Source organism: Notolepis coatsorum (genome assembly GCF_963971535.1).
Source record: "Notolepis coatsorum genome assembly, chromosome: 12".
Classification (NCBI taxonomy): Eukaryota; Metazoa; Chordata; class Actinopteri; order Aulopiformes; family Paralepididae; genus Notolepis; species Notolepis coatsorum.
In genome coordinates this window covers 68,136,161-68,159,597 of record NC_140176.1, presented here as the reverse complement: position 1 = coordinate 68,159,597, position 23,437 = coordinate 68,136,161, and the positions used below count along the sequence as shown (strand labels likewise).

Below are 23,437 nucleotides of genomic sequence, written 5' to 3'. Positions count from 1 at the left end.
CAATACACACAATTGTTAAGGGGATGCAGACCAGAGAAAGACTTTCGTCTTGTTTACACCAGGGTCCCCCATTTTCAATTCATCAGGACATATATGACATACATGACATACAGATAGTCAGTACTGCTACATCTATACATTTATGACATACCAGATTTGCAAATACAGTACTGTTTGTGATACAGAAGGAGTCAAGAAAAGGGAGTATATACATTTGACGTAGAAACTGTACATTGGAGGAGGTTGGGTGGGGGGGGTTGGGTACACTGGGATATTGACAACCATACTGGGTAATTTACATTGGAGGTGGTTGGGGGGGGGGGGGGCACACTGTATAAACAAGCAAAACTGTACATTGAGGGGGGGGAGACTCTGTACAAACAAACAAAATTGTACATTGGACTATTGACAAAACCATACTAGGTAAATGACTGTACATTGGAGGGGGTTGGGTTAGGATATTTACAGGGGCCAGTGTTGAATTGCAGTCTCCCGTAGGTGTCTCTTGAGAGAGGTTTTGAAAGTGGGTAGTGATCCACATTCCTTTACAGCTTTGGGTAGGGCGTTCCACATTGATGTGGCATAATTGCGAAACGTGTTTAGTCCCTTATTTGAGCCGAATCTGGGTTTAACATGATTTGTGGAGCTCCCTCTGGTGTTGTGATCGTGGTATTCACTGACCTTTGGGAAGTATTTTGCCATGTACATGGGTACCTTGGTCGTGTAGTGTATCTTGTAGACCAGGCCCATTGCAAGTTGCTGTACTCTGTCATCTACTCTAAGCCATCCTAGGTTGTCAAAGTGGGCAGGGGTGAGGTGGGTTCTAGGAGTAAGGTCAAGCAGTAGTCTGACCAGTTTGTTTTGAGATGTTTGTAATTTTGTTTTTAGCGCCTTTGAGGTGCTTTGGTACCATGAGGTGCAAGCATAGTCGTAGTACCCCTGAATGAGTGCTCCTGCCAGAGTCTTCAGGGTATTCTTGTTTACCAGAGAGGAGATCCGGTACAAGAATCGAGTTCGTTGGTTGACTTTTTTTATTACATTGGATGCCATTTTGTCACAGGAGAGATTAGCCTCTAGGATGGAACCCAGGTAGGTAATTTCATCTTTCCTTGTGACAATATTGTCACCCACTGTAACTGAGAAGCCGTCGGTCTTGCTGAGTTTGTTATTTGAACCGAAGAGAATGGACTCTGTTTTGCCCATGTGTAATGATAGTTTGTTATCAGCGAGCCATATGCAGATTCTGCCTAGTTCCGAGCTGAGGGTTTTTTCAACCTGTAACTTGTTCTTGTCAGAGACCAGCAGGGCTGAGTCGTCCGCAAACAGGAACAAGTTGCAGTCACAAGCTGACGACATGTCATTTGCATAAATTAGGAACAGTAGCGGTCCTAGTATGCTTCCTTGTGGAACAATTGATTGATTGATTGATTGAAAAGTTTATTAACAGATTGCAGAATGGGTACAGTACAGCTCAATACAATTGTTAAGGGGATGCAGACCAGAGAAAGACTTTCGTCTTGTTTACATCAGGGTCGCCCATTTTCAATTCATCATAATATGACATACATGACATACAGATAGACAGTACTGCTACATCTATGAATGAATGAATGAATGAAAACTTTATTAACAGATTGCAGAATGGGTACAGTGCAGTACAGCTCAATACATACAATTGTTAAGGGGATGCAGACCAGAGAAAGACTTTCGTCTTGTTTACACCAGGGTCCCCCATTTCCAATTCATCGTAACATATATGACATACATGACATACAGATAGACAGTACTGCTACATCTATACATTTATGACATACCAGATTTGCAATTACAGTACTGTATTTGTGATACAAAAAGAGTCCAGAAAGAAAAGAGTATATACATTAGGCGTAGAAACTGTACATTGGATTGGGTAGGTGGGGGTGGGACTGTACATTGGAGGTGGTTGGGGGGGGGGGGGGTAGGAGTGGGGGGGGGGGGGGGGGGGGTTGGGTAGGAGTGGGGGGGGGGGGTTGGGTAGGAGGGGTGGGTGGGGACTGTACATTGGAGGTGGTTGGGTGGGTGGGGGGGGGGGGGGTGGGTAGGAGGGGTGGGTGGGGGACACTGTACAACTGTACAAACAACACTGTACATTGGATTATTGACAAGACCATACTTGGTAATTTACTGTACATTGGAGGGGGTTGTGTTCGGACATTTACAGGGGCCAGTTTCGAGTTGCAGTCTCCCTTAGGTGTTTTTTGAGAGTGTTTTTGAAAGTGGGTAGTGATTCACATTCCTTTACAGCTTTGGGTAGGGCGTTCCACATTGATGTGGCATAATTGCGAAACGTGTTTAGTCCCTTGTTTGAGCCGAATCTGGGTTTAACATGATTTGTGGAGCTCCCTCTGGTGTTGTGATCGTGGTATTCACTGACCTTTGGGAAGTATTTAGTCATGTACATGGGTACCTTGGTCGTGTAGTGTATCTTGTAGACCAGGCCCATTGCAAGTTGCTGTACTCTGTCGTCTACTCTAAGCCATCCTAGGTTGTCAAAGTGGGCAGGGGTGAGGTGGGTTCTAGGAGTAAGGTCAAGCAGTAGTCTGACCAGTTTGTTTTGAGATGTTTGTAATTTTGTTTTTAGCGCCTTTGAGGTGCTTTGGTACCATGAGGTGCAAGCATAGTCGTAGTACCCTTGAATGAGTGCTCCTGCTAGAGTCTTCAGGGTATTCTTGTTTACCAGTGAGGAGATCCGGTACAAGAAACGAGTTCGTTGGTTGACTTTTTTTATTACATTGGATGCCATTTTGTCACAGGAAAGATTTGCCTCTAGGATGGAACCCAGGTAGGTAATATCTTCTTTCCTTGTGACAATATTGTCACCCACTGTAACTGAGAAGCCGTCGGTCTTGCTGAGTTTGTTATTTGAACCGAAGAGAATGGACTCTGTTTTGCCCATGTGTAATGATAGTTTGTTATCAGCGAGCCATATGCAGATTTTGCTTAGTTCTGAGCTGAGGGTTTTTTCAACCTGTAACTTGTTCTTGTCAGAGACCAGCAGGGCTGAGTCGTCCGCAAACAGGAACAAGTTGCAGTCACAAGCTGACGACATGTCATTTGCATAAATTAGGAACAGTAGCGGACCTAGTATGCTTCCTTGTGGAACACCACAGTTTACTGTGAGGGGGGGGGATAGGGTACATTTATGACATATCAGATTTGCAAATACAGTACTGTTTGTGATACAAAAGTGTCCAGAAAAAGAGTGTATATACATTTGGCGTAGAAACTGTACATTGGAGGAGGTTGGGTGGGTGGGGTGGGGTTGGGTGGGTGGGTGAGGGCTGTACATTGGAGGTGGGGGGGGGGAGGGGGGGGGGTTGGGTAGGGGACACACACACATTTTACACTGTACATTGGAATACTGACAAAGCCTTACTTGGTCATTTACTGTACAACTAGGTTAGGACATTTGTAGGGGCCAGTTTCGAATTGCAGTCTCACGTAGGTGTTTTTTGAGAGTGTTTTTGAAAGTGGGTAGTGATTCACATTCCTTTACAGCTTTAGGTAGGGCGTTCCACATTGATGTGGCATAATTGCGAAACGTGTTTAGTCCCTTGTTTGAGCCGAATCTGGGTTTTACATGATTTGTGGAGCTCCCTCTGGTGTTGTGATCGTGGTATTCACTGACCTTTGGGAAGTATTTTGACATGTACAGTACATGGGTACCTTGGTCGCGTAGTGTATCTTGTAGACCAGGCCCATTGCAAGTTGCTGTACTCTGTCGTCTACTCTAAGCCATCCTAGGTTGTCAAAGTGGGCAGGGGTGAGGTGGGTTCTAGGAATCAGGTCAAGCAGTAGTCTGACTAGCTTGTTTTGAGATGTTTGTAATTTGTTTTTTAGTGCCTTTGAGGTGCTTTGGTACCATGAGGTGCAAGCATAGTCGTAGTACCCTTGAATGAGTGCTCCTGCTAGAGTCTTCAGGGTATTCTTGTTTACCAGAGAGGAGATCCGGTACAAGAATCGCGTTCGTTGGTTGACTTTTTTTATTACATTGGATGCCATTTTGTCACAGGAAAGATTAGCCTCTAGGATGGAACCCAGGTAGGTAATTTCATCTTTCCTTGTGATAATATTGTCACCCACTGTAACCGAGAAGCCGTCGGTCTTGCTGAGTTTGTTATTTGAACCGAAGAGAATGGACTCTGTTTTGCCCATGTGTAATGATAGTTTGTTGTCGGCGAGCCATATGCAGATTTTGCCTAGTTCCGAGCTGAGGGATTTTTCAACCTGTAACTTGTTCTTGTCAGAGACCAGCAGGGCTGAGTCGTCCGCAAACAGGAACAAGTTGCAGTCACAAGCTGACGACATGTCATTTGCATAAATTAGGAATAGTAGCGGTCCTAGTATGCTTCCTTGTGGAACACCACAGCTCACTGTGAGGGGGGGGGGGGGGGGGGGGGGGGTAGGGTACCGTTTACCTCCACCATCTGTTCCCTCCCCTCCAGGTAGGATTGTATCCAGCTCACTGATAAACTATCAAAACCAATTGCTTTTAGCTTGTCAATCAGAATGGTGTGATTGACAGTGTCGAAGGCCTTTTGTAGGTCCAGCATGACCATGCCGCAGTATTTGCCCGCGTATAAGTTATAATTCTGATACGTCACACACCCAAAGCATGCATCACATTTTATTCCCATGTCTTGCAATGCCGCCACGGCGATAGTGAGAAAGAGAGAAAAAACACACAATACATCGCCAGCCATTGTAACCAAATACTTATTGATTTCACAGTAGCAACTTATTAAGAGGGTTACCCAGTAACAATTACCCCATTGATTGATTGATTGATTGATTGATTGATTGATTGATTGAAAATTGTATTAACAGATTGCAGAATGGGTACAACAATACAGTACAGCTCAATACACACAATTGTTAAGGGGATGCAGACCAGAGAAAGACTTTCGTCTTGTTTACATCAGGGTCCCCCATTTTCAATTGATCATAATCATGGGATTATGATGCCACCCAGTAATGAATGAATTACTATTAATTAGGCTGCAGCAAAAAAACTAAAAAACAGATTTACAAATATAAACATAAAGACAGAAAACACTCTCATCACAGACAAGCTGGATGTGGCCAAATACTTAAACATTTTCTTTACAAACATAGCCACAACACACAACTACCTTCACAACTTCACAACACAACTACCTTCCCACTCAGGGCATTTGGCGGTAGAACACATCCTAGCCTACTACAATAACCTAGGGGTCTGCAAAGACGACTTCAAACTCGAAATGGTAACAACAGCTGAGGTACTCAAAAAACTGAGCACCCTCCAACCTAACAAGGCCATGTCAATATCCCCTCCAAATTCCTCAGAGACTCAGCAGCCGCCATCACCCCAGTCATCACACATTACATTACATTTACATTTAGTCATTTAGCTGATGCTTTTATCCAAAGCGACTTACAAGTTCTGTACAACAAGTCATCAGGAAGGACACAACTATCAGCTGAGTAACAATGTTCATCAAAGTGTTGAGTGCTACAGTGTAGGTTAGTTTATTAGGACAAGTGCATGACAGTAAGGTTCGTTAGGGTTAGATATATTATGTAACGGATGGTATCGTGAAGCGCAGTCAAGAAGGGCTGGGGTGAGTATCGGTGCTATGGGTTAAACTCACTCTCACATCCTCAAAAGACGCATAGACACGGTACAAAGAAGTGAATTCACCTCTTGGTATAGCGGTCTGTGTTGCTGCCCACGGTGTGGGAGACCGGGGTTCAACTCCCACTTGGGGCATCGAAGTTTGAGGTGACGTTGTCACAACCGTTACATATATATATATATATTTTTTTAGATAGTGGTTGAAGAAGTGCGTCTTTAGTCGACAGCGAAAGATTGGACGGGTTTCGACTGTCCTAACTGGGGTGGGTAGTTCATTCCACCATTGTGGGGCAAGGACTGAGAAAAGGCAGGTTCTCCTTGATGACCCTCCCAGAACTCGGCTAGGAGTGGGTCTGAGACGGCAAGAAGATGCAGAGCGTAGGGGTCTTGAGGGTGTGTAGTTAGAGACCATTGACCGGAGGTAGGCGGGAGCGGTTCCCTTTGCCGCACGGTATGCCATGTCGAGGGCCTTGAAGCGGATTCGTGCAGCAATGGGGAGCCAGTGCAGGTCCCTAAGGAGTGGGGTGACATGGGCCGACTTCGGTAGGTTTGAGATCAGGCGGGCCGCTGCGTTCTGAATGAGTTGAAGAGGCTTGGTGGCAGTGGCCGGGAGGCCAGCAAGCAGTGCGTTGCAGTAGTCGAGGTGGGAGATGACTGTTGATTGGACGAGGAGTTGGGTGGCTTCTTTACACACATAATAAACCTCTCCATAAAACAGGGACACCTCCCCAAAGATTTCAAAATTGCGAGAGTGACCCCCCTGCACAAAAAAGGCAACAAATTAGACCCAGGCAACTACCGCCCTGTTTCTATTCTTACCTCCATCTCGAAAGTCATGGACAAATATTTCTACGAACAGGTCGAAAAGTACCTTGCGGAAAAAAATCTAATCTACGAATTCCAATCTGGCTTCAGAACATCCCATTCCAGGCGGTTAGGTGGCGTAGCGGAGATTGCGTTTGTCACCAACCCCGGAGCTCCGGGGTTGTCACCAGCTTGGCTGGCCGTTCACACTAATACAATTGGCAGTATTAGAGGGTGGGAGAAGCTGGCGGGGTGGGTCCGGGTCGTTGTAAACAGCGACTCCTACAGTTCGGTCGGGGCGCCTGCTAAGCGCGGATGGGACCTGAGTGGGATAGTGTGATCCTTCCACACGCTACGCCCTCTCGGAGAATATCCGCGCTGCCAGGTGAAAAGAAGCGGTTGATTGGCTGGACGTGTGTCGGAGGAAGCACGTGATAGCCTCCACTCTCCCAGATGATCTGACTGTGGGGGGTAAGTGCGCAGCGACCAGGAAGGGGATTGGGAATTGGCATAACGACTAACATTGGGATGGGAGAAAATCGGAGGAAAATGGAGGGGGAAAAAGATAATAATAAAAAAAAAAAAAAGAACATCCCATTCCACTGACACATACCTTCTCTATTTGAACGACCACATCAAACAAGAGGTGGACGCGGGCAAATACTGCGGCATGGTCATGCTGGACCTCCAAAAGGCTTTCGACACTGTCAATCACTCCATTCTGATTGACAAGCTAAAAGCAATAGGTTTTGATAGTTTATCAGTGATCTGGATGCAATCCTACTTGGAGGGGAGAGAACAGATGGTGGAGGTAAACGGTACACTATCCCCCCCCCTCCCAGTGAGCTGTGGTGTTCCACAAGGAAGCATACTAGGACCGTTACTGTTCCTAATTTATGCAAATTACATGTCATCAGCTTGTGACTGCAACTTGTTCCTGTTCACGGACGACTCAGCCCTGCTGGTCTCTGACAAGAACAAGTTGCAGGTTGAAAAAGCCCTCAGCTCTGAACTCGGCAGAATCTGCACCTGGCTCGCTGATAACAAACTATCATTACACCTGGGTAAAACAGAGTCCATTCTCTTCGGATCAAATAACAAACTCAGCAAGACAAACGGCTTCTCTGTTACAGTGGGTGACAATATTGTCACAAGGAAAGATGAAATTACATACCTGGGTTCCATCCTAGAGGGAATTTTTTCCTGTGACAAAATGGCAACCAATGTAATAAAAAAAAGTCAACCAACGAACAAGATTCTTGTAGCGGATCTCCTCTCTGGTATAAAGAATACCCTGAACACTCTAGCAGGAGCACTCATTCAAGGGTACTACGACCATGCTTGCACCTCATGGTACCAAAGCACCTCAAAGGCACTAAAAACAAGATTACAAACATCACAAAACAAACTGGTCAGACTACTGCTTGACCTTACTCCTAAAACCCACCTCACCCCTGCTCATTTTGACAACATAGGATGGCTTAGAGTAGATGACAGAGTACAGCAACTTGCAATGGGTCTGGTCTACAAGATACACTACACCACTAAGGTACCCATGTACATGTCGAGGTACTTCCCAAAGGTCAGTGAATACCACGATCACAACACCAGAGGGAGTTCCACAAATCATGTTCAACCCAGATTCGGCTCAAACAAGAGACTAAACACGTTTTGCAATTATGCCACATCAATGTGGAACGCCCTACCCACAGCCGTAAAAAAATGTGAATCACTACCCACCTTCAAAACCGCTCTCAAAGAGCACCTACGGGAGGCTAAACATCCAAAAAACCCTCCCATGTAGTTTCTTCCCCCTCAAATGTATATACTCTTTTAAGAACTCTGTCTCTTAAACAGTACTGTATATTTGTATATCATAAATGTCTGGATGTAACAGTACTGTTTATCTGTGTCATAAATGTTACGATGAATTGAAAATGGGGGACCCTGATGTAAACAAGACAAAAGTCTTTCTCTGGTCTGCATCCCCTTAACAATTGTATGTATTGAGCCGTACTCTATTGTACCCATTCTGCAATCTGTTAATAAAGTTTTCAATCAATCAATAGCTAAACAATTTACTAATAATAGTTCCTTTATCTTTATTTACTTAAATATATCCTTGTGATCTGTGCTTACACCATAGGTGGTTTTAGCTATGTTTCACCCATTTCAACTGAAATGGGCCCCACTCGTTAACAGGACCCCAGATTGACAAAGCAAACACACCCTGGATTGATAAAGCAAATGCCTGCACTGTGCCAATGTGGATAACTGATGCACGGTGGATAAGCTTGAAACGGCACATCACAGACACAGAAAGATGTTTACTGACAACGTCTTTCACCTTGTATCACCTTTCACCTTGCTCCTGACATAAACCAAGTAATGTAAATCTCCAGGGTGTAGTTGAGCTGTGTAGTGGTGAGTTGGGCACAGTGGCTACTACAGTAGCTTCCCGCCTTAAGTGGATTTTTTTCCCCACATCAGGAATAGATGCTAGCTGTGGAATGTGACATTACTGTCAAGGTCAAGGACAAAAACGTAGTTATACAGATAAAGAAAGAAAACATTGAAATTCATTGGCCTTATTCTGATTATATGAGTAACAGGTGCATTGGTTAGAGTGACACACTCAATCAAGGCTGAAAAGATTGGCAAAATTGTTTTAATCTCTTTCTTTGCCAGGCTTAATAGGTTTCGGTAACAGGGTTGTTCATCTGTTGTGGGACACAACTTTAATATTGTAATAATATTGTAGCCAAGTGATAGTCCACGAGAGGGCGCTCAACTCCATCTAACCTGTGTCAATAACAAAACATAAATGAAATAGCTTACACTATTATTCAAAATATGTTCTTGTAATTATTAAAACAATTTTAGTTTAAACTAAAATAGTTTTAACAATCACAAGACATCTATATCAACAAAATCACATCAAAAAGTACATTTAAATCTTATTTTAACTGTTATATTTGATAATGCAAGTTAGTCATCAAGAGAAGATTTTAGGGGGTGCTCGAGAGCCATTTGGTATTTTAAATAATATCTTGGACCCACTTTCACTACAACTATATTTACATTTAGTCTCAGGACAAGTATAATTTACACAACATGTGCATGTTTTAGTATTTTGTGCATGGATTGTTTGAGATGTCATTTGTGGGACAGAAAATGTCCCACAATTCTGGAATCTCCCATAAAGCAAGTAGCAGACACAATTTTGTAGGGCACTTTATTTTCATATTGACTAAATTCTTTGGCTACATTGAGGTGAATATTGGTCCCCATCTCATAACACTGTAAAAGACAAACCATTACCAGTTGACGTCATCACAGTTTTATGAAATAAATTTCAGTAGCCAATCACTCAGTTTCAAAATGTTTACATTTTTGATAATTCTAGCATGTTAAAACACAGCTACTATAGGGACATGGGTTGTTAGTCATAGCAATATCCAGGCATCATTGTAAATATTTAGCCATAAAACACATACAGTATACTATGGTACCATCATTACTGACCAATAATACTGTAAAACGTTATTTTCTAATGCTAAGCTACTGTGTTAAGCTACAAATAAAAAAATACAACATAACGAGGTGGTGCATGTGGATTTGTCAAGGCAGTCTTCCTAACTGGGGATATACAGTAGGGAGAAGATGCATGAGGTTACAGTCAAAACACATTCATTGCATAAGTTACCAACAAAAAAATATAATAGCCTATAGTTTCTATTTTTATAAACGTAGTGATTAAAATTCTATAAGTCCATCAAGACAACATTCCATTTCCTTCTGCTCGTCATGCCGACGGACATTCCTTCATAAGACACTTTCAGATCACTTTTCTTTGCCTTTTTTTTTTTTTACAGCAATAACTTCAAGCCAAATGGACAGATTGCATTATGTGGCAACAGCAGTTAAGGTTGGGAGTTTAGAGGTTGGAAGACGCTGGCTCTGGAAACACTCATCTATCGACATGCTAGCATGCTATCAACGGCTAACAAAATGTGTGCCAAGGCTCTGTACAGTAATAGTATTGTGTTATGTAGTTTTGGTGCAGTGCCCACGGTGTTACACAGTGTATCCTCTCAAGCCTTGAACAGCCCGATCCAACTCAACTTGATAGGGCCAGTGTGGAAACAGGTTGGAAATTTGAGATCTTTTGAGAAAGAACGAGCACACCGAATTTTACAAGCCATGGCAACTGTGTCAACTGCTGGTATACATTATGGTCTTTCTCCTACTTCATCAAGAGAAATCGAATTATAAATTTAGTAAGAACTGTGCTCTCATTAACAAAGACGTGGTTTGTCTTCGCAGACATGGATAAAAATGAGCTCAAGTCACTCCAGATGAGAATTGATTTGAAAGATATTTCGTAGTCTACGCCGAAGTACCAAGACTAGGACTAAATATTGTCTGTGAAAAAGAGATGTATATTGACTTTTGACAGAGCTACAGGACAAAGAGACTAGCTGAATTAGACGTGTCTACCAGTTCCACCCTCCTGCTCACCCTACAGAAAATCACATGATGTGGACAGCTGGAGCAACTGTTGAGTAGTGTTAGTCTGTCCGGTGGCGTCCTCTGTCCAGAGTGGGCTCTCTGCTGTCTCCGTCTCTCCTCCTCCTCCTCCCCCCGTCCCGTCTCCTCTCAGTGGCAGATGGCCAAGAGGAGGCGCTTGAAGTCACCTCCGCACTCGTCTCTCAGGGCGTCTTTCAGGGACACGTCGTACTTCTCCAGATACATGTCTTTGATGGTCTCCAGATCATACTGTTGGAGACAAGGTGGAAGATTGTTATTGGTACGTTGACTACAGTACGTTTAGTAACAGTATAAACTCTTGCATATCTTCCTGGACATTTTACATTTTTACTGTACATTTTACTGTATGTTACTGTATATTTTTGGCTGTATATTTTAGAATGTACAGTATAATGGTGCATTTTTATATAGTGATTTTATCCAAAGCACACACCTCCTCACATTTTACCCATTCAACCTGCTCATCAGGAGCAGTTAGGCGTTAAGTGTCTTGCTCAAGGACACTTCAGACACTTCGACTGTTCGACACGCTGCCCGGGAGGAGTGGGAATCTAACCGCGAACCTCCGGATTACCAGACAACTGCTCTACCTCCAAAGCCACTGTCACCCCCATATAATATATATACATATAGTTATCCATGACTCTATTTTTATTCTTATTTTAGATTTTTTACTACCTAAATGTTTATTGTGAGCAATCTGTAGTGCTGAATTTCCATCGGGATCAATAAAGTACTTCTATTCTATTCTATTCTATCTACTGATAGATTATGTTGTGTGATATAAGTAATATTACTGGTGGTTAATAACTTGTTATTATTAGGGATGTCCGATATTATTAGGGACTACCGATATTATCGGCCGATATCGGCATTAAAATGTGATATCGGAAAATATCGGTATCGGTTTTCAAATTTTCTTTTATTTAATTTTTTTACATTTCTATAACCTTTATTTACCCAGGCAAGCAAGTAAGAATAAATTCAGATTTTATTTATTGTTTATTTATTATTAAGATTAGGGCATTTTATTGTCATTCTGTTTTGTAGAATGTCACACTGTGACATTGTCACAGGGTCTTGTTTGGCTTTTCAGATTCCCGCCACTAATAGAGGCCAATGATCTAATCACAGGAACTGACCGGGTTCAGTACCAACCAGACTGTTGAAGTACACAGTTCCTTTACTTAAGTAAAAGTAGAAATCAAAGTCAGCTTTATTGTCGCTTCTCATAATGTGCAAGACATACAGAGAAATTAAATTGCGTTTCCCCCTTCCCATGGTGTATATGAAAAAAGATCTAATATAAACATAAAGTAACATATAGGACACTATAAACATAAGTAACATATGGGACATGATGTACATACACTATACAGGACTATATATACAGTATAAACAGAGGCTAAAATAAATACCAAGATAAAATAGTACTCTGGTAAAAGTAAAAGTCCTCCATTCAAAATTCGACTTAGTATTTGATATTGCATTAAGTGTCAAACGTAAAAGTAAGAATTCTACAGGATGTTTATGTAAGCCAGTCCTTGGGAGTGCTCAAGCCTCGAACCATTGACCTCTAAAGCTTACAGTATGTTAAAGTGGTATGTAGTCCAGTTATGCTGCTCTGATGTATGTCCTCTTGGAGTTGGCAGCCTTCAAATTTGTCATACATTTTTGCCACGTTTTCGATGCAAAATCTTTTTTATTCAAAGTAAGTAGTAACCGATGGGTTCAGATGAATGCAGTGGAGTAAAAGTACAAAGTTCCCTAGAATGAAAATACTCAAGTAAAGTACAAGTGCCTCTAAATTGTGCTTAACTCTTTCAGTGCCACTCACGAGATTTCTCGTGTTTTTTTATAGGTGGTTGCTAGCCACTCACGAGATTTCTCGGATTTTTTTTTTTTTTTTGCGATCTGAAAAATTATTGCATCACCCGAGCCTACCCGAGTATAGCCGAGGGGCGCCGACGATCACTGTGGAAAAAAGCGCCCCCTGTCGTCTCCCAGATGACATAAGTGATTTTGGAATGGACTCAATGAAAATGAATGGGGAAAAAAATCCGGTACTCCACATTTTCCAGTTCACTGATCCAGCCGGGGTTACCACAGTTCATTCTGGAGCCTCAGATCCCCGCGGATCATAGAGATCTACTGTGTCGCGTTGGAGAATGGTGATCAGGAATTGGAATATACCAGTTGGATACCATCTGATGTCAGGTAAGGACTCTGTGTTATCAGTGGTAGGATAATCGGAGTAAGTTTGATGAAGTTATAAGCTTTTTGTGAAATGTCTTCTTTCGTTTTCATTGTAAAAGTCCGAGAGGAAATCAACGGGGCGATTATCAGTGCGCGGCCGTAATGTGCGTGCGTGCACGTATAATATTGATCATCTAGCGTTTATTTGAAAACGATTCATAAAAAGGCCGACGAATATCAACGTTGTGGAATATTCCACTAAAAGACGATTTTCATAGAATGCTCCAGAATGAGCTGTTTTTTATATCAAAACGGGGGCTTTTCTAACTGCTCTGAAACGGAAACGACGCGATAAAAAAAGAATCTGCCTTCACAGCACTGACTGGAAAATAGTATTTGATAATGCGATGGGCAGATTAGACACATAGCCATAATTTAAAACATAGATTAGGCGATATTAACGTTAACATTGGCGCGGATGGTGGCATTCAAGCGGTAAAACGGAAAACCAGGCATGGCATTGAAAGAGTTAAGTACAGTACTTAACTACATTCCACCATTGTGAGCAAGAAGTTACTGTAGTGTACTGTTACTGTAGCAAGGCACTGAACCACTAACCGCCCCAGTAACGTGGCATTGTAGCTTATCTCGCACTCTGGCCTTTCCAATGAAATACTTACGGTATGTGTAGAGAGGGCTATGTGTGCGTTTCAGGGATGTGTGGAAAAAGTGAAGCATGAATTATTATTCTACACCGTTCCAGTGCGTTACATTACCTCAGAGCGGCATACAATAATGCGAATGAGAGTGTCCTCGTCGGTGCCAGCTCCTTTCATAGCCTTGTTTAAACGTCTGGCGAAGTAGAGCTGGGGGTTCTTGGCAGCTCTCACTGGGGGAATAAAGAAGGGCTTTCATGAGCTTCCGTCGCGCTCTCTCTCTCTACCTTTCTGTTCAACCCCCGGCCACCCTCCCAAGACAGAACAAAAGCCTATAATTTGCATACAGTATAAATCACATCTCAGTATGATAATTAATCTCCGGCACCGGCCACATTTGTCTTCGTTTACAGGCAAGCAAACAAAGAGAAGTTTCGTCGAGATGTCCGCCATTTAGAAAGTGTCATTTGAATGATAGCATGTAACACACACCATTCTGTATCACACCTGCATGCGTGTAACTGTGAAGAGTCACATTTTGAAGCATGGTGTTTGTTGCACTAGACCCAGCTAGCATGATGTGTCTTTTCTAGGGCTCTCTGACACAGAGGCACAGGCAGAGACAACACAGACCAGTCTATTGGGGAGTAGTGGCAAGATGTTACAAGCCAGAGCAGATGGTGCATGCCATCTAGACAAAAGGCTCTCTCCCATGTGTGTGTGTGTGTGCGTGCGTGAGTGCATGCGAGGATGGCAGATTTGACCTGTGCCCAAAGTGCAACAGGTGCGCAGTCACCCCTGCTCCCTGGTCTGATTGGCTTGACCCAGGGCAGCCGTCCCCATACCACAGCAGGTGGCATGTGTATTTATAAAAGTGCTCAGTCATGAATTTCAGGCCAGTTACAAAATGTGTATTACTCGAGTGAAACTCCTCGTATTTCATACTGACCAAGAGTAATGTAGCATTTCTTCAGCGTCCCAGACACCTCATTGTCTATGGCGTCCAAGATCTCAGTTCCAGAGAGCTATAGGGCAAGAGGATGGAAAGAAAAGACATAGATGAATCCAAACATTGGTAGTGCATTCATTTTACCTGCAGCTGCTAGGAGTACAGGTGATACTTACAGTAAGGTAATGTGAGATACCCATCGCTGATTAATTCATACATTAGTCAAAGATCTTATCTTCTTAACCCTTTCACTGCCACACGACAAAGGGTTAACACTTTCACTACTAGTGTGGTAGTGAAAGGGTTAAGATGTCTTAGCAATGTGAAGTATTCAACAACAGGGTTCCCACAGACATTGCAAAATGAAATTCAAGGACTTAACTATTTTTCATTTTAAAAGGGCATTTAAAAATGATACAATTAACTTTTAAATGCGTTACATCTTTTTTTTGTATCCAATATTTATGGCTTAAAAGCAATTTCCGACAATTAGTTACACTTTAAATTAAAAACATTTATTTCTTGATTCAGAAATGTTTTATCATGGATGAACAACACTTTCAATGTGAATGGTTGATTTGAATTGCAAGGACTTTTTAAGCACCTTGTACATTTTTTTTCCATTTAACATTCCAGTGCCTTGACTTTAAAAAAATAAATCATCAAGCACTTTACGCACTTCAAGGACCTTGTGCAAACCCTGCAACAAGCACTGCCACTAATCAATGTTTGATCACTAAAATGTTTGATCCATCTACATTGGAGGTATAAATAATATGTATGCTTATATGTATGTATAAATAAATATGTATGCTAAATATATACACATAATATATATGCTTGTTGGGAATTGTCTTAACCTGTCCTAATACAAAATACAGGTCTAGCTCACTCCAGTGTTTAGAAACGTCTCACGTGTAAACAAAGCTTTTTACTGGTACAGCAATAAAATGCAGTACAATTCCAGGTTTAGCTGTCATACACTGTCAGCCATTTTAGCAAGCACTCTCACAGTCAATATGAGAGTTAGAAACTCCTCTAATTCCATGTTGTGGTAGGGCGGCTAGGTGGCGCAGTGGGCAAGGCGCTCGCCACCAACGCAGGAGATGCTGGGTTCGAGCCCAGCTCTCGGAGTTGCTACCAGCTTGGCTGGTCGTTCATACTAATACAATTGGCAGTATTAGGGGGTGGGAAGCTGGTGGGTGGGGATCGGATGTTGTGGACAGCGACTCCTACAGGTCGGTTGGTGCACCTGCGCAGTAGAATCAGGAAGCGACGAGGGCGGCATGTCCCTCCCACGCAGACCCTCGCCGCTGAGAGATCGCGCTGTGCAGGTGAAAAGATTAGACGGCTGTCTCCTCGAGTACCAGAGGGGACACGTGGTGTAAGGCTTTGTCCACATTGCAGCCGGCTTGTGGGAGGCATGGCCTAACAGCGTTCGAGACAGGGGAGTGTAGAATTGGACAATACGAAATTGGGGACGGGAAAAAAATAGAAAAATGGGGAGAAAAAGTAGATAAAAAAAAATGCCATGTTGTGGTTTTCAGTTTGTGGGGCCAGCCTTTTGTTTACAGGTTTATTTGGATTGAGGGTTGGGCCTTTAAAGATACTTGCTGCTACACCGGTACTTACCTGCTCATAAATCTTAAAGGTGACCTGGAGCTGCAGATAATTCCTATTGGACAGGATGTAGCTGAAGGTGTTCTCATCCGTTCCAAAACACCCCTCTCCAGCCTGCATGCCATAAATAGTGTGCAAACAGATAAATATCATTAATTCATAAATCTCCTGTCAAAAACCATTAGACGGCCATGGTTAAAAGAGAATCCACAGCACCTCAAACAGGGAGGTTGCATCTTGTTCGGCCAGATCTTCATCCACATCATAACTCTCATCTCGGGTTCCCTGGAAGAGAGAAACACAGACTGACTTTTGCTGTCGGTTCAGGTAACAGTATCTGGCAGGCCTCCATTTACTAATGAAAGGCGATCTGGAGCGCAGCCAATGTGCTTGTGTGTGCGTGTGTGTGTGTGAGAGAGAGAGAGAGAGAGAGTGAGAGTGAGCCCAAAGAGAGTGATCTTGATTCCACTCCAAAGACACGGGGAGGAGGAATTGAGTTAAGTTACACACTACGGCGGAAATCAGTTTTGAGTAAAAACCGAGAGGCCACTTTTACCTGCAGAAGAGACGTGAGCAGGTTCCTCACGTCGCCGCTTGTGTCTCCGTCGATGTCTTCTTCCAGGTCGCGCTCGTGCACTAAATGGGAATGTGGACGTAAAGAAAGCACAAGCGTGAGACGGCGAAATCTCATTATCTAAAAGGTTGGGAGTTGGAAGGATGCGTTAAATCACTGTCAAAGACGGGAAACATTAGCTATATTGAGCTTTGTATATTATGTATGTATGTAACAGATGGTACCGCGAGGCTCAGTCACGATGGACTTCAAGCGCTGTGAAGTGACTGTGGCGAGTAGCGGTACTCTGAGTTAAACTCACTCCCCTTAAAAGACACAGACACGTTACCAAGAGTGAATTCACCTCTTGGTATAGCGGTCTGTGCTGTCGCCCATGGTGCGGCAGACCCGGGTTCGAAACTCCCTCGGGTCATCGAAGTCAAAAAGGTGATGATATCAGCTCCGTTACATGTATATATGAAGCTCTATAACGAACCGCCCCAGATTCTGAGGGTTAAGACAAAACTCGTCCAAACAAATCTTTGGATGTTCAAATTGTGTTTTTGAAGGAATCACCAGAAAGATCAACGAGTCTCAACGAAGGCTGGTGAGGTGAAAACGCGAGCTGCTGTTGAAATCCTATATAAAATGACTTCTCTCCAAACAAAGTCTTCTTTCAAATCCTCCAACCGAGCTGTTCATATCCGGTAATGACGCCTTAATGACTTTCCCAGAAAACCACAGAAGAAGGTGCCATTACCGGAAATGAATTCAAATATATTCAAATCATATATAGTATACATACATAAATAAATACATATATACATACATACAAAGCTCAATGCAGCTAGTAGGGAGACGTGTGCTTTCTAAATGTCACGAGAGTGCCCGTGCAACTGTACAGTACATTGGCTGTACATTCGGAGATTTTCAAAATGGACTTTGGCTTTTTGATGAAATGCAACCCGTGACAATGTGTCAGGCGCTCAGCCAGGCAAATCGATCCTGCACACTGAGTCAGGAATGCATGTATACAACATCGTGCTGATGTTTTGAACTTGATGACCTTCTGTTTACATCCTGAAGGTGGCCCTCTAGATTGAAACATCGATTTAAATGAATACATTCATTGTGAGCATTCTCAATAAAGTGCATAGGCATATTTACCAACGATGAATATGTCATGTATGGCTCGTCTTCTATTCAGAACAATCTTTTTACCACAATAAACATAAATCTTTGGAAGATTGTCTTGAGAAAGACTTGGTTTCTGAACACAAGGATATAGTCAGCCTTCGACATTAGAAAAGGATGGGAAAGAAGATAGAAAGGCTATATAAATATTATACATTACTATATTATATATATATATTATACACTACTCCTGTATAACATGGCTGATTTGATGTTTGTTAATGCAGGGAACAGGAAATTATGCAGGATGGGCTTAGTCTAAACAGACTGGGGGTTCAGATATAATGATTTCCAAGGGACAAAGGAACAGGAAGAATACGTGACCTTGGCATGTAAATGACTCACTAGTCAAGGCTCATATATGGGAGACTAAGTCACCATTAAGTCATGTGATGGGAGATGACGGGGTCGACAGGATGTCATGCAATGTGACGGTAGTGACGTCGCCTCCGTTTACCCTTCTTGTCATTAGTCAGGTCTTATCCAATTTCCTCAAAAGTTCATTAGACAAGGAAGTGAGTCTGAGAACAGCAGAATTATGATCACCGGCGTGTCCTTACCCTGGAAGTAGCATTCCTTAAACATGAGAATGTCCTGTTGAAGACAAAAGTATAAATTTAGACTAAAACAAACCAGAATGTAATCAGATTCTGACTGCAGTGCATTGCGTAATGGCGTTTCATCAATAAACAAATATTGTATGCATAAAAACAAATGTTTTAGTGTTTTTAGCTCGAGTATTCGAGTTGTGTTTCAACTAGACTGCCACTGACAGCGTTGGTGGCGGTGCAGAGGATTTCCACCAGGACGTCTTCATCGGTGCCGGCTCCCTTCATGGCCTTCCGCAGCTCCTTCACAGCATAGACGAGTGGGGTGTCAAGCATGGCGATGATGGCGTTCTCAAAGCTACCAGACAGCTCTTTCTTCAGGACATCCACCAACTCCTATTACCAAGGGGGGGGGGGGGAGTGGGGGGGGGATAAAGAGAGCGTATGTGTTGGGAGGTGGGTAGGAATACAAGGTAAGAAGAAGAAGAAGTCTTTAATTGTCATGCAGATTAACACACACACATGCGAGAAGGGGAACACACAGGAACACACGCATGCACCCAAGGGCAGCCGGGAGCAGACATGGGCCACGCCCCGGGGACCAATCCAAGTGCTCCTGTCCGTCTTCGTCAGGGACGTGACAGCGTCAGCGATCTGTTCTGCATGTTTTACCATTGGGTTTATCTTATCGGGAGAGGAAACCCTTGCGAGCACGGGAGAACATGCAAACTCCACACGGGAGAAACACGGGAGATACCCCACCTGGGTACCTGGCAACCCGGCAACCTGGTCCCCGGCAACCCGGCAACCTGGTCCCCAAGCGGGAATCGAACCCAGGACCTTCTAGCTGTTAACCACTACACCACGATAAAATATATATATTGTATTAGAATAAGCGGTTGTACAGTAAATTAATCACAGAAAGTACAGATAGTACAGAGAGAGAGAGAGAGAGCGTGCGTGTGTGTTGGGAGGTGGGTGGAATACATAGTCATTTATACATTGTATTAGAATAATCGGTTGTACAGTAAATTCATCACAGAAAGTACAGATACTCACATCATCATACTTGTCAAAATAGGCCTGTTTGATCTCCTGACGCTGATATGAACTGCGGTTTGCCAGGACGTCAATGATGGCCTGTTCATCAGTGCCTAAACAAATGACACAAACTTCATGTAAAAGCACAATGACTGCAATTATATTGTTCTTCTGTAAATAAAGTTGTTAATTCAAAGGGCACTTCAAAAGAGTAGAGTGCAGATCTCTGCCAATGCCTAATAATCTCCCCATGTTGCCATTACTTTCACAAGCAATGTTTTACTGGGTAGATGACAGAAACAAATTGCCGATATTGTCAGTCTCAACACATCCAGGCTATAAATTAGGGGTGAGGGACATTTTTTATTGTTGATGCATCGTGATGCGGACATGGACGATTCTGAATTGATCACAAATGTCAAAAATCAAATGTTGATTTTTTGAGAGGAAACATTTTTGTAGTGGCCGCTTGTCATTCCCTAATAAATTGACCCAGGGCCACGATGCACCTATTCAGATGTTTATTATCCAAAGAAAATGATGGTTGAGAACAGAACAGTTTTGCGTCTTCCCTATTGCTCCTGTAGGGAAAGAAATTCCTCTCAGCAGGTGCATAACATTACTCTAATTACAGTGCCTACTATACTAAGAAGTGGTGTGTCCCTAGTGGTGGCCCCCTAATATTCAAAACATGAATACAATACCATTACCATAAACAATACAACTTCCAATATGTCGGTTTTGGCTTCTACACTAATCGTGTCAGATATACTTTACCAAAAGGCCCTAGAAATGAGCATTACAGAGCTGGGTTTTGAAAAAGAAATTATAATAATAAAAGAGCCCCCTAGTTATGTCTATCTCCTGAGGGACAAGGGGGCCCATAGCACCCAGGGGCCTCCTTGTGGCATAATAACCCAGCCATGGCTCAGTGGAGCTAGACAGGACCCCTTGGGAGAAGACAAGAGCCATATACGAGCTGACACCCAAAGGGTCGTGTATCAGTATCAGTGCTAGGGACTGATTACGTAACCTAGTCTTGGCAAAGATCCTAATATTCCTTAAATAACTTACCCAGCCCTTTGCAGGCTTTGCGGATGGCCTTGACATCAGCCATGACATCAAACTCCTCATATGGCACGATTGTTGGCTGTGTGTGGATCAAAACACATTATTATTATTATCATTATTATTATTATTATTATTATTATTATTATTATTATTATTATTATTATTATTATTATTATTATCTAATTGTAACAGTAAAAAATCTTAAACTACATTTACCTAACTTCAACATCACATGATAGGCATATTGCCAAGGTTCAATGTTAGTTCAGGACACATTATGCAGTATGCTATGGTCTATAAGGCTGGAACTGTGGAATGAATGGGGGAGGGGTGACACAACGAAATGGCGATGGTGTCTGTCTTAACTAAATAAACTGTGCCTGGGCGAGTGGGCGTAGAAGGGCCCCTATGAATCAGAATGTGGAGACTCCACCACCCTGATGGTACTATGAAACCCAACCCCCCCCCCCTTCTCCCATTCATCTACATTCAGATAACGGGACTATGACGAATTTCGCAGTGGTCGTCTCTGCGCCCCCCCCTCCCTCAGTCACTGCTGTCATAATAAAGCGATGACATTTATTTAAGACATATCAATACGTTTTGTGAATACAAAATCAGTGCAGTTTGCATTATTTAACCACCATTTAGATGGGGCCGGTGCACGGATCGAAATCGGCTTCAATGAAATAGCATTCGGTCGAAATATATTGTAAAACATTACTCATTAGCCCTATATCTTAAATAAAATATCTGTTGGTGATTCTAGCTGACGTTCTGTCATTTGATTACACGCGTCTTTATCGTTACAGTATGATTCTGGATAATATAGTAGATGAAGACTCTAGTCTAGGCTAGGCTACACACACTAGTTTAGCATTTTAGTTGAGAAACATAATCCGCATCCTACGCGTTTTGGTGCGTAACGTGATAATCAAAACGTTACCCACCTGGCAGTTCCCCATTTTAGGATGTTTGTCCAACTGTGGTTTGTCCGACTGTTAGATGAGCTGTTGTCGGGAAAGTCGTCGTATCAGGTTTACTCCACTCCTTCCCAAATGAACGGGCCCAGTCTGACGTCACCGCGTAGCGAGTTCGGAGCGGCGCCGTCGTTAACCATTGATTGATTGATTGATTGATTGAAAACTTTATTAACAGATTGCAGAATAGGTACAATACAGTACAGCTCAATACACACAATTGGGGATGCAGACCAGAGAAATACTTTCGTCTTGTTTACATCAGGGTCCCCCATTTTCAATTCATCATACCATGACATACACAACATACAGATAGACAGTACTGCTACATCTATACATTTATGACATACCAGATTTACAAATACAGTACTGTTTGTGATACAAAAAGTCTAAAAAAGAGAGTATATACATTTGACGAAGAAACTGTACATAATAATAATAATAATAATAATAATAATAATAATAATAAGATATAAGATAATAATGTCAGTGTAATAAACAAAATAAAACTATAGAAACATATAGTAATTTTAAGTAGCTATACTATAAAACATTAGTCTGGAGGCCCAGAGTGATATCAGTAGGATATAGGCAATCATTTTATATTTTGATTAGGTAAATGAATTCATTAGAATTTAACTGAATATATGACCAAGTGTTTATTTATCCTTTATTTATCCAGGAATGTCCCATTGAGATACAAGATCTCTTCTTCCAGGGAGTCCTGACCAACACGGCACACAACAAGTTTCAACATAAAAACAGGGCATATAGAATATACAGTACATTAAACAAAAAACATACAAATCAAATACAAACACAGAAGGCCATTTGTGCAGTGGCAAGAAGCATAATCAGAGCAGCAATAGCATCAGGTAAAACATTTACATGACTTCAGGGTAAAATCAACATGTGTGATTGTCTTCTTTGATACAGAGAGGACCATCCTAAATACTGATACAAAGTGCAGTGGTGGGTGCGAGAGCCTGCACCTGTTACAAAACGTATAGCAGCATCGTACGCAAAATCGAGCTTTTTAAGCAGGGAGGAAGGAGCATGCATATAAATCACATCGCCAGTCTAATACAGACAGAAAGGAACTCTGCACAATTCTCTTCCTGGCTTCAGACAGGAAACATTTCTTTAAACGGAAGAAAAAGCCCAGTTTTGGCCTATGTTTTCTCAGTAGGTTCCCAATATGTACATCAATGGCCATCTTTTCATCAAGCCATGCCAGATATTTGTAGGATGCTACTTTGTCAAGGCATGTCCCTTCCAGTGTCAGAATCGGAGGGACAGCTGTATTAGCTCGAGCGAGAAAAGGTCATGTACTTGGGCTTTTTTTTGCATTAAGGACCAGTCTTAGCCTTAGCAAGGAGTGTTGCAGTGTATTAAAAGCATCCTGTAGAAGCTCTATGGCCTGAGTTAGAGAGGAAGCCACTGTGTAAACAACTGTATCATCGGCGTATAAATGAAACAAGTATCTATTGTCCATCTTACCCACCACTCATCAAATGTATTGGAAATAAGCAAAGTGTTAAAAGTGTGAACAAATCAGTAGCCTACAGGACGAATCAACATTAGTTTGTCTGTCTACAGTGTACCAACACTAATGACA

At 42.4% G+C, this 23,437-nt stretch overlaps 1 protein-coding gene across 2 annotated transcripts; it reads right to left on the bottom strand.

The window, feature by feature from the left end:
- Positions 1–9,174: 9,174 nt before the first annotated feature.
- On the bottom strand, positions 9,175–21,911 carry anxa13 (annexin A13). 2 transcript variants are annotated; one of them, XM_084326154.1, is made up of 11 exons: positions 21,790–21,911; positions 20,843–20,918; positions 19,787–19,881; positions 18,953–19,120; positions 18,740–18,773; positions 16,989–17,068; positions 16,649–16,717; positions 16,445–16,546; positions 14,813–14,888; positions 13,984–14,096; positions 9,175–11,239 (listed from the first exon to the last, which is right to left on the bottom strand). In XM_084326154.1, the coding sequence occupies exons 1-11, from the start codon at positions 21,802–21,804 to the stop codon at positions 11,120–11,122; spliced, it is 948 nt and encodes a 315-aa protein (XP_084182280.1). In that variant the 5' UTR covers positions 21,805–21,911; the 3' UTR covers positions 9,175–11,119. The 2 variants fall into 2 exon arrangements, with proteins under 2 accessions (XP_084182280.1, XP_084182279.1); XM_084326153.1 differs by having other exon boundaries at positions 9,177–11,239; positions 18,953–19,123.
- Positions 21,912–23,437: the final 1,526 nt, after the last annotated feature.

What these genes read in the sequence shown, in the direction of transcription:
- anxa13 (XM_084326153.1), bottom strand. An exon ending in TCTGCACCGCCACCAACGCT is followed by an intron (nt 18,774 to 18,952) that starts GTCAGTGGCAGT and finishes TGTCTTCAACAG; the next exon opens with GACATTCTCATGTTTAAGGA. An exon ending in TGCTCACGTCTCTTCTGCAG is followed by an intron (nt 16,718 to 16,988) that starts GTAAAAGTGGCC and finishes TCTCTCTTCCAG; the next exon opens with GGAACCCGAGATGAGAGTTA.